This window comes from Poecilia formosa, unplaced genomic scaffold (assembly GCF_000485575.1).
Source record: "Poecilia formosa unplaced genomic scaffold, Poecilia_formosa-5.1.2 Scaffold170, whole genome shotgun sequence".
NCBI classification, from domain to species: domain Eukaryota; kingdom Metazoa; phylum Chordata; class Actinopteri; order Cyprinodontiformes; family Poeciliidae; genus Poecilia; species Poecilia formosa.
The window spans coordinates 191674-202529 of NW_006800109.1; the positions used below are offsets into that span (position 1 = coordinate 191674).

The 10856-nt window shown below is 40.0% G+C and overlaps 2 protein-coding genes across 3 annotated transcripts; one reads left to right on the forward strand and one right to left on the reverse strand.

Moving 5' to 3' along the window:
* The first annotated feature begins 394 nt into the window (after window positions 1–394).
* LOC103146882 (phospholipid transfer protein-like) lies at window positions 395–7748 on the forward strand. Its single transcript, XM_007564976.2, has 15 exons — window positions 395–617; window positions 712–834; window positions 935–1022; window positions 1212–1340; window positions 1645–1800; window positions 1874–1928; window positions 2082–2243; window positions 3550–3717; window positions 3839–3889; window positions 3994–4155; window positions 4235–4302; window positions 4387–4426; window positions 4528–4579; window positions 6529–6605; window positions 7647–7748. The coding sequence occupies exons 2-15, from the start codon at window positions 723–725 to the stop codon at window positions 7731–7733; spliced, it is 1407 nt and encodes a 468-aa protein (XP_007565038.1). The 5' UTR covers window positions 395–617; window positions 712–722; the 3' UTR covers window positions 7734–7748.
* Window positions 7358–10680, reverse strand: rdm1 (RAD52 motif containing 1). Of its 2 annotated transcripts, XR_477192.2 has the most exons (8): window positions 10312–10680; window positions 9631–9810; window positions 9428–9556; window positions 9186–9348; window positions 8606–8704; window positions 8459–8535; window positions 7828–7984; window positions 7358–7754 (listed from the first exon to the last, which is right to left on the reverse strand). XR_477192.2 is itself a non-coding variant. In XM_007564975.2 (7 exons), the coding sequence occupies exons 1-7, from the start codon at window positions 10408–10410 to the stop codon at window positions 7916–7918; spliced, it is 816 nt and encodes a 271-aa protein (XP_007565037.1). In that variant the 5' UTR covers window positions 10411–10680; the 3' UTR covers window positions 7735–7915. The 2 variants fall into 2 exon arrangements, 1 of the variants encoding a protein (XP_007565037.1); XM_007564975.2 differs by having other exon boundaries at window positions 7735–7984.
* Between the last annotated feature and the right edge of the window lie 176 nt (window positions 10681–10856).

Sequence of the window (10856 nt, forward strand, 5' to 3'; positions counted from 1 at the left end):
GGTGAGAAGAGCTCTGTAGCTGCATTTCCATTACAAATATGTGAAAATTTTTATTTATATTCCGTTTCCATTAAATAAGAAATAAAATTAAAATCACGTGAATAAACTTAGCAGATAATGTCACTTGTAACGAGACATTTCCCCGTATTTTTAGTGAAACAATCTGCCAATGGAACCAAAGAAAGCCAAATAATTATTTACAGAAGCTTATATCTTGCTGAAAAGTTACTTGTAAGTTAGTTTCAAGTGTACTAAGATATTTACCAAAAGTGCTTGGTGAGATTTTGTGTTTTTGCAGTGATGTGGGAATTGTGGGAAAACTTGCAGCATGATGGAACCTCATGGTTGGAGAAACATTTGACCCAATCAGGGGAAGTAAAGAATCAACCATCATGTCTTCTCACGATCACTCCTGTGACGAAATGCTGAATCAGGAGTATAAAACTCCAGCCGTGGGTTTGTGGAGGATCAGATCAGCGGCTGCAGTCGTCCACTTCGGTCCTGATTGATTCCAGAGACTTCAGACTGGTCAGAAACTTCAGACTGGTCAGAAACCAGATGGTTTGGTTTGAGAACAAACAGAACTCTTGAACTCTCCATCAACTAGACTCAAACAAGTAACAATGTTGACCAGAGTCCTAAAATGCTTCCAGACGCAAAGAAGAAGATGCTGATTCTCTGAAAATAATTTATTTTCTTCTAACATTCCAGGTGTCATCAGGATGACTTCCTCTACCTGTTTGTTCCTCTTCCTCAGCTTCATGTTTTCCTCCTTTGGACTCGTTGATCCCACCGCCCTTAAAGTCCGGATCACCAACCACGCCCTGAACATGTGTAAGGTTCCTGTTGACCTAGAGTTGGAACATGGGAACGGAGCTGTAATTTCTGGTTGTTGAGTTCCTGTGATGTGATGAAGCTGTTTGTTTTTCCACAGTGAGAGACGAAGCTCTTATCATGTTTCACGAGCAAGTGGAAGGAAATGTACTTCCAGGTTTCCAGTATTTGAACTTGAAATTCAACAAGTAATGTCTTGACCGGACACCCACTGACACAAAGTCTGACTGCATTACACCAACTTAAGTGGTGCCATTTGAAAAGTTGTACTTGTAAACTGGCTCCTAGCTAACTTATAGGTTTAGTAGATAAGTATTATTTTGCATGTTAAATAATCAACTATGAAATGGAAGTTTCTTTTCTTCTCTTCTGTTCAGTGTGAAGTTCACTGGGGTCAACGTCAACGAAGCTCATCTTTCATTCGTGGAGAACTATGGCTTCCAGTTAGTGATTCAAAACTTTGGCTTTACCTTGAACTTTGACGCCAGCATTAATCTTTATTTCGTGTAAGTACCCAATTCTATCTACTCCAATTTTAGTAGAACACCAGACTGAGGGTCCAAACTGGTGGAGAATTCAGTAACATCAGTAAATCAGCAGAACTAATGATGACTTTAAAAAGGAAGAGTTTTAATGCTTCAGAGTTCACTCAGCAGGGTTTACTCTAAAACCTCAGTGTCAAAGTTCATCCGTGTCTAGAAGTTCTTCGCTTTAAGCAACGAAAGCAAAAGCAAACCCTATTTGATTTTAGAAAGTTTTGATTGTATTTCTGATCATCATGACTTAAGTGATCCATTTCTGGTTCTACAGTGAACCAGGGACGTCCCGAGAATTCATCTTTACAGGTGCAGCCGTCAACATGGAGGTTGGTCTGGCCAGAAATGAAAATGGAGGGCTGGTAGCTGACATGAGGGCCTGCCAGGCTTCAGCCGACCAAATTAGATTTGTTGGAGCAGCTCAATTTGGGTAACTGAGATCCGGACTATTTGAAGTAGATTCTGGGTCTGTGAAGGTTCTGAAAGCTCTATTTTGTTTCCAGGAATCTTCAGAAGATAACTGAACAAGGAATTGGGGCCTATATAGTCTCCAATAAGGTTTTTTCTTCGTCCTCTTCTGTCTGAACCTGAATGTTGATAAATGACTGCTTAGTGGCCAGATATCACAAACTTTAATTATCTTTGAAGCAGCCAGTGTTTATCCAGCAGTATGAAGGCTAACAGGACTCTCTCTGCTCTCTCTGCTTACAGTTATGCCCCTTTCTCAAAAACTATCCTCTGGATTTTGTGAACCAGAAGCTGAACAGTATTCCAATGGCTGCACCGCTCCCGCTAGACTTGGGCATCAACTTTGACTATACCCTAACCAGAGACATCCAAGTGACAGCTACAAGCCTGGACATGACTTTCAAAGTGAGGAAAGATTTACTTTGTTGCTTTTTAGATTTGAGTTACGATTTTAAACTTACAACCTGCTTGAAATGCAAAAACTTGTACATTTTGTCTCATATTTAAGATTCAGTCAGGCGTGTATAATTAAGGAATGGACAATATGAATACAGATTACCTGGTGTACTGTAACATAAAAAACATGTTTCCCTTTATTCTGTCCCTAAAAAAGATTTTATTTCTTTCTCAGCTGGTTAATTTGTAGAGACTCAAACAGAAAGCTACTAACTTCTTCTGGTACTGGGTAGGATCCTTTGTAGCGATCCAAATATAGGTGATCATCTTTGCATCCAAATAACCTGCATGCTGTGCTGTAGTTCACTCCTCTAGAAGGAAACGGGTCATGCAAGAAGAGGCAGAGATGAGGTACCTTATCTTTGTGCTAATAAAGGGTCTGTTGTCTAGTCGCTAAGAGAGTTAATGTGTAAAAATCAGAAGGGTGGTCAGAGTCAGATGAGGGCTAGAAAGGAGAATCCATTGCACTGGATCAAGAAACTCAAAAAAGGGTAAGGATGAACTGCTGCATCTTCTGGTCAGAACTTGTGACACATGAACATCTCTGACAAAGAGCAGTGAGAGAAGGTTAGCAGACAGATGGCGGCTGCCACTAACATAAGACAGTTTCCTGGTGGGCATCATCTGTGGCATTTTTTCCGCCTTGGAAGTGAGCAGGGATCGTCATGTCAAATTCCTGATGAAGTCGACTGAGGCCATCTCCACAGAGACCCTGCAGAAGAGTTTTCTGTGTCTCGTCCAGCTCCTTCCGCACTCCCAGTTTTACCTTTAAATCAACCATGCGCCACTCAGGGCCTTGCTGAACCCCTCGTTCAGAGAGTCTTGCCGAGTTCTAATCACTGTTCCCTGATTTCAAAACTTTGCCTGTAGTGATGCTTGTAATCCCAGTCTCCAGTGTGAATTCATCCTCCAGAAAAACATCAAAACCCTGAGATCATGCACATGCAGGTGTGCAAGTCAAGTCCAAATGAACCAGGAAAAAACTGCAAGACTTCAGGCCACAGGTCAAAATGACAACATATGATGTACCTGCCCTCACAGTCAATGAACCAATCAACGTCTGACTTCAAATCAGCCTCTGCTGGTCGGTCCGAATGGTACCACAGCTCTTGGGGTTCCAGATAGTGGGGTGGTACTGGACTGTAGGTATCATGGGTGGTCTCGTGTCCACAGACTGTGGATAACTTGTCAGAGCTGATGCAAGCTGACATGCTTTTTCCTGCTAGTTTCATGATCCAGTGTGTTTATCCACCAGGGCCTGGCGTACAGGCAGCCACAGCCCCCTCCTGTGATGGAAACAGTCGTGGAGCCAGTTTTCATGGAGAACACCCTGATGGCTTATGTGGGGATCTCTGAATTTTTCTTCAACTCTGCTGCCAGATGCCTCTACGAAGCAGGATCCCTATCGAAAAACTTTGATAGGGTAGGTAAAGACTTTGTTATGCTGACATGTCCAGTCCTCAGTAAAGAAAACTCTTTAACAACACTCATTGATGATGTAGCTTTCTTATTGAGGCTTCAGAATCCTCTTTCTTTTACGGCAGATAAACTCGAGGGCCATGAAGTTCGCTTTAAGAGTCAAGCAGTTCTTCACAGTAAGTGGAATAAGAGTTATACGAAAACACTGATGTTCTGAAACAGGGGGATCATTGTTGAGCTTCTGAAGTCAAAACTGAATAATGACACGGTATTTCCACAGCAACCGTGGAACCTGGACCAACCTCTTGAAGGTCAGGTGGGGCTCACCGAAGCGCCAACCATCAGCATCACCCAGTGTGACGGTTTCATTTTCAACATGAGAATCAGAGTTAAGGTCATTGCCCCTGAAACTAGAAGGCCCGACGTCTTCTCCGTGTCCGCGGTAACGCAAACAGACCCACAGAGGAGATTCAGGTGGACCAATGGCATTTTCTTCTCATTCACCTCCATCTCTGCTGCAGGTTTGCTCCGTTAGCATGATGGTTACCATTGAGAGGAATCGTCTCACTTTGCCTTCGAAAGACATCAAGTATGGAAACATGAAAACTCCTCCGAACTTTCAGATATGGAGTCTTTAATTCCTTTAAAATTGTTTTTATTTTTTATTTTTCAGTTGTCGAATTGAAACCAGCAATAAAGTTAGAAAAGTTCTGGTAAGAACATTTCTTCATCTGTCAGCTGCCATACCCAGACCCTTCAACAGTCTTTGCCGAGTAATGATTTTTTTGTGGGTGTTTGTGTTGCTGCTGAGCAGGTAGCTCCTCTGAACAAGCTGATGAACAACGAAGCCACAAAGTTCCTGTCAGGTGAGATGATGGAGAGGAAAAGAATTGACTGACGGCAGAGAGCCTCAGGAGGTCGATGCAAAAACAGTCCTCAAACTTAGAAAGACTGAGTTCAATCATCCAGGAAGTGGCTATGTCACACACCAGATAGGGCCGGTCTTTCCTGGAACCCTTTAAACTTGCCAGGGTCAACATCTCTCCAGACTTTCTAAAGGTCTGCCAGGGTATTGCTTTGCAATTTCATTGATTTCCATTCATTTTCAGTTTGGTCCATGGATTTTAAGTCACTTAACATTGACCTATGACTGATTCCACCACAGTCGTAGTAAAGTTGTGAAGTTGAGAGAGTAACACGACTTGTTCTCTACCAGCACTGACTTAGACTTTTAGGTTGTTTGTCACTAAAAGGTTGCCACAGAAACTCTCTGGGAAATCCCAAAGAAAACACTTAGACAGAAAACAGGATTTTAGCTCCAACCCTTCCCAAAGAGCCGTTAGCTGGATACTTTGACCAAATAGAGGGAAGTCGTCAGCATGTTGCATAAAACATATGGTGCTACCTGAAGTAATGTTGTTCAGTAAGTGTGTGATGGCCAAATCCATGGCCACACTCTGAAGGCAGAAGTCGGTAACTCTTATGCACAATTTAGTTTTCTTAATTTTTTTTTTTTTTCATTCAAAAACAACACTTTAGTTTAAGTAAAACACTTATTAGTTGATTTGGATACATTTGTTCTTTATGTTAGCGCGCACATTTAGTTAACATGTGTATTTATATCAACTTTAAAGTTTAATTTGTTTGCAACTAACTTTGTTTGTTTTTGCCGGTACTTACCTGCCTTGGAGTGGCCAGACAAAAGATGGATGCCAGGGCTCAGCAGGCTTAAATGCTGATTGGACTGCACCACTAGTTCCTGCTGGCAGGGGAAATTTGTAGTTTCTTTATTTAGATAAGTTTTGTATTTAAGTAAATATTAGTATTTAAACTTTAATATTTTTGATTTTCATTTTTTGGGTTTTAGTTTAGCTAAACTTAGCTGTACTGTTAGTTGTTTTGTGTTATTTGTAATTGTATTCTGTTTAGTTATCCCTATTGTGTCTTAATTGGTCTGATCAGCCAGTATATAAACCCCTGTGTGTCATTTCTTTGTTAGGTCAGTTATGTTTGTTTGTGCAGCCAGTTTGTTTACATTTTTTGCCTGAGTTCAGTTTTGTTTCTTTGACCTCTTTTATGAGCTCAGTTTATCCTTTGTCATTTATAATCTTTGGGTTAAAATAAAAACCTATTTTTCTAATTAATATCCTGTGACTTCTTCTGGTTTTAACTCGGTCCATCACAAAGTGGATGCTGTTATTGAGACCAAAAGAAACTCAAAGACCTTCAAAAAACCAAGACAAAACTTTTAGTGATTTGTTGAACTTCTTAGCTCAACTTCTCAGTCAGACTGATGACGCACAATCCAAAAACACTGTAGTATTTGCACTACTGCTTAGTGCAGATATATTAGTACACTTGAAAAAGACAAAACCAACTTACAAGCAGCTTTTCAGCAAGATGGAGCTTGTTTTAAATAAATAATTTCTTAATATTTTAAGAAAAAAATTCTAATTCCATTGGAGGATTATTTCATTTACAAGACATTTTTTCCCATGTTGTAAGTGAAATAATCTGCCAATGGAACTCATCCTTTTTCTTCCATATTAATGAGTTAATAACTTAGAACTAGCTCCTTTATCTTTCTGAAAAACTGCGTAAGTTAGTTCTGTCTTCTATCAAGTGTACTGAGGTATTTCTAAAAGAAACTAAACCAAACATACTTGGTAAGATTTTGTGTTTTTGCAGTGCAGATCAGTCAGAACGGATCACCAACAGCCAAATTCATCAAAAAGGATCTAAAATGTGGTCAAAATAGTTGGAACCAGTCTGTTAATGACAGAAGGTGACATGAACATGAACTGTGTGTCTGCAGGTTGGTTTGGTGAAGGAGTTGAGATTCCTATTCCTCCAGAAATTAACTTCATCCAGGGAAACGTCCGATATGAAGATGTGAGTCTTTCTGGAACACTGTTTTTATTTGATATCAATCTGCAATATGTGGATTAGCTACATCATAAACAGACAATTCAGATTTATTTAATATTTTTCTGTATATTTCTGAGTCAAAATAACAAATTTTTAAACAGTTAGTTTATGATCAAACATGTTTTGATACCACTAGTTCCACTGGTAGATTATTTTACTTACAACAAGGAAAAAGTGTCTTGTAAGTGAAATAATCTTCCAGTGGAACAAACCTTTTCATCAATATTTATGAATTATTACTTAAAACAAGCTGGTGAAAAATGAATTGTAAGTTAGCTTAGTATTTTTCCAAGTATGCCAAAACATTTGAACTAGAAACTAGACCAAACTATTTGGTAAGATTTTGTGTTTTTGCAGTGTAGCTTACCCCCAAGTCATGTTTTTGCTGATAAATTGTCTAAATTGGTTATTTAAGATTCTGTTTTTATGTTTCTGTGTGAATTATGAAATTTTCCCATAAATTTGTTTTATTCGATAATATTTTACCTAAAACTGTCTCACTGCTGGCTTTAGTGTTATTCCAAGTGTTGTAAGATATTTGCATTAGAAACTAACCCAGAAATATTTTGGGTTAGTTTTTACAGTGCACTGTTCTCACATAAACAGAGTATCTTAAACGCAACAGACCATCTTTCACATAAAAAACTCCTTTAAATGAGTTGGTCAAACCTGGATTATATCATGATGAACTGATTACTGATTCAATAAAACAAAAGTTTGTCATTTCTGAAACCTTTATTTTAAAATCAAAACAAAAATTATTTTCAGCTTCCCTAAAATGACCAACATCTGGTCTTCTGATCTGGATTTATTGTAACACCAGTTAATGATTGAAACACCAAAACTGACCACATGTTTCACACTGATCTGAAACTATAAATGTTTCTGTAAATGTCCAACTTTACTCAGCTTTTCACGAGTTCCTGCCCGTTATTAATGGTTAAGCAGATTCCATCCATCTGTCACCGTTCTAACCACTTCCTGCCTGTTGCTTCCTGCCTGCAGGGCTACGTAGTGGTGGGAGGAGACCTGCGCTCCACTCCAGCTGGGAGGCAGAGAGTGGCAGACATGGTGAGAGGTCCTGGGAGATAAACGGCTCACACCAGAACCTTCCTGTGCAGAACCACAGCTTTGTTCAGAAATAAAAACCTTCAGCATCTCAGAGTCTGTTTTCTGTCTGACACACCTCAGCAGAATCAGCCAATCAGGAAGGCAGGAGGCCTGTTAGCCTGGTGCTGACCTCAGATCAGTCCAAACTGTAATCCTGAGAGAGTCTAAGACACGGTCAGATCCCAGTCTTCATCATCAGCCTCCTCTTCATCAGACAGAGAAAACTCATTCACCTGAAACACACACAGTCAGTATGTAGTATGTAGAAGAAAAACACACACCTGGAATCACACTGAAAACCCCCCCCACAAAATTTTATCAAAATATTTCTGTCTAGTTTCTAGTGTAAATATCTTGGTACATTTGAAATAAAACAAAACTAACATACAAGAAACTTGTTGGCAATTTATATAAACTTGTTTTAAGTCAACAAATTATTAAAATTGATATAAAAGCACAAGGAAATGTATTTCTATTGGCTGAATATTTCAAATATAATTACACATTTTTCTCTTGTTCCAAGTGAAATAATCTGCCAGTGGAACTACAACTTTTTCATCAACATTAAGCAAATATTGACTTAAAACAAGCTCCTATGTCTTGATAAAAAGTTACTTATTTAATTTTGTCCCATTTAAAATGTACTAAGATATCTACTTGGTAAGATTTGGTGGTTTTGCAGTGCAGGGGAGGACAGGTGAGCTTACCTCCAGGACATCTTCAGTTTCATCAGCTTCAAACTGATCTGAGGTCTGTTTCAGCTCCACCATCACTTTACCATTCCCTGTAGCAGCAGATCTGGGATCAGCTCACACAGCTTACAGTAGTTTTACTGTAACATGAGTTTAGTCTACCTAGAAGTATGAGCAGCACGGAGGAGAAGGCCTGGACCAGGGCCTTCTCTCTGACCGACCGCTGCAGCTTGCAGCGCCTCTGCAGGAGGACGTCTGGACCTGGACACAGAGACGACAGGGACAGCAGCCACTGACTGAAAGTTCTTCTCGGACATCAGAGCCAGGGGCGGTGCCAGCCTGGTTGGGGCCCTGGGCCATCATTTAGATTACCATTTACCACATTCCATATTTATTTTAATATTCTATTTGAAAAAAAAATTCTTAGATTATAAACAAACATCAAGACACAGATTTCACTCCACAACTGTCAATTAACATCAAATTTGTTTTATAGAATTACACTTAAATACATATTAATTTGCACAAATTTCATAAAAAGTCCGACCCTTTGAGAAATAATTACTTTTGTGATGACATGCCATTAAGGAATGCTAATCCACCTCCTTTGGTTTTGCCACCTCTCTTACATCTCTGTCTAGCTGTATGGTTGGAAAGATGTTGGAGTAGGGGATATGGTGCAACTTCCTCTTTCTCAGCTCCTCTGGGTTGAGGCAGGTAATTCAACATGCCGTTTTCTCACCTGTACTGGTGAAGGTCTCCTCCACCACTGCGGCTCCTCTTGTCGTCACGCCGTAACGCGGGAAGCTAAGCTTCATTATACAGCCAAACCTTAACTTCTGTCTGGCTCCACCCACATCCTCTTCTTCATCCTCACCTTCTTCGTCACTGGTGAGCTCCTTCAGCTGTTGAGGACACACAGACAGGAAGTGACCTGCTTGCTCTTACTCACCTGGACTATCAGGTGAGGTGTGCGTTTCTCACTGTGATGATGTCAGAGGTCCAGCCATTGAAGCCCAGGTAGTGATTGGCCAGTTCCAGGCAGCGGGCGTGGCTCAGAGGAGCGTTCTTGCCAGACAGGAAGTGGGGAGTCTGCTTGGAACTCAGCTTCACCTGTAGGAGCAAACACAGGTGAGACAATCAGAAGTAAACAAGTAAACGCATAATCCAGAGGAGGAAGGGGTCACCTTGAGGGCGGAGTTGTGTAGCAGAGGGCGTCCATGTGCGAGGCTCTGGGCGTTGGCAGCGTGAGCAGCAGAGTAGAACTTGATGATGGCGTAGAAACCAGGTGGGTGGAGCGGAGCGTTGGGACACACCTTCAACAGGTAGAGCGGTCCAAATGAGGAGAAGACGTGATAGAGCTGCTCCTGAAACGACAAACAGCAGATCAGTGCTAATATGTCGCGTCAAGAGGACTGGATCTGATTAGCTGCTCTAACACAAAGCTCCGCCTACAGGAAGCTGCTTCCAGAAAACATCTTCTAGATGTATGTGACAGAAACACTGAGAAGATGGAAAATATTTGAATAAAATAAACAGAATCATTACAACATTGAACAAATAAAATATGTGGAAGCCATTTAAAAGTAAAAAAAATTTATAAACTAAAAATATATAATCCTGATTACAAATTTATGAAGAAAATATTAATGCAAAGAAAATAAAAAGGAAACTAGAGCTTAGAAAAAAATTTTATACTGTCCATAGGAAGAAAAAATAACAACCAAGAGAAAGAATAAATAAATAAAACCATTTAGAAGTTAACTTTAACCTAAAAACATATTTCTCAACGATAACAGCTGGACCCTCATTCTAGGTTCTGTTGTAACTCATCCCGTTTCTGATTTTAGTTCTTAGTTCGGACTTACATAAATCTGATCCTGGGTCAGAACCGGAGGGATGTCCCAAACGAACACGGTTTTGTTGTTGTCCATGGGAACCTTAAACTCCAGGATGTCCACCTCCATCCCAGGAAAAAAAAAAGAAAAAACCCACCAAACTCCGTTTAAACCCCAACCGTTTTTAATTCGTTTCCGTTTCAACTGAAATCTGGATTCTTCAAAACGCCATTGGAAGCAGGGTTCTGTTTGAGAATAACTACCAAACACTTCGGCATTAAGCTTAACTGCTCACACATTCAAATTGAAGAAAAATAAAAGAAAGTCAAACTTCTGCCCAAATATTTTCCTCCCGGTTTGGTTCAAAATGGCGGGTTTCTGAGTTGAATCCGGCAGGCGGGGTCTTGTCTTCATAAATAACCAATCAGGCTACAGATCAGACTGTGACGCAGCAGTACTGCCTAAGTAACTTCATGGCACGTACACAATCATTACTTTTCACTGGATCGCGTTATATATATATGCGATTATTTGCTTTTAATAATAAGAATAATATATATATATATATATCATAT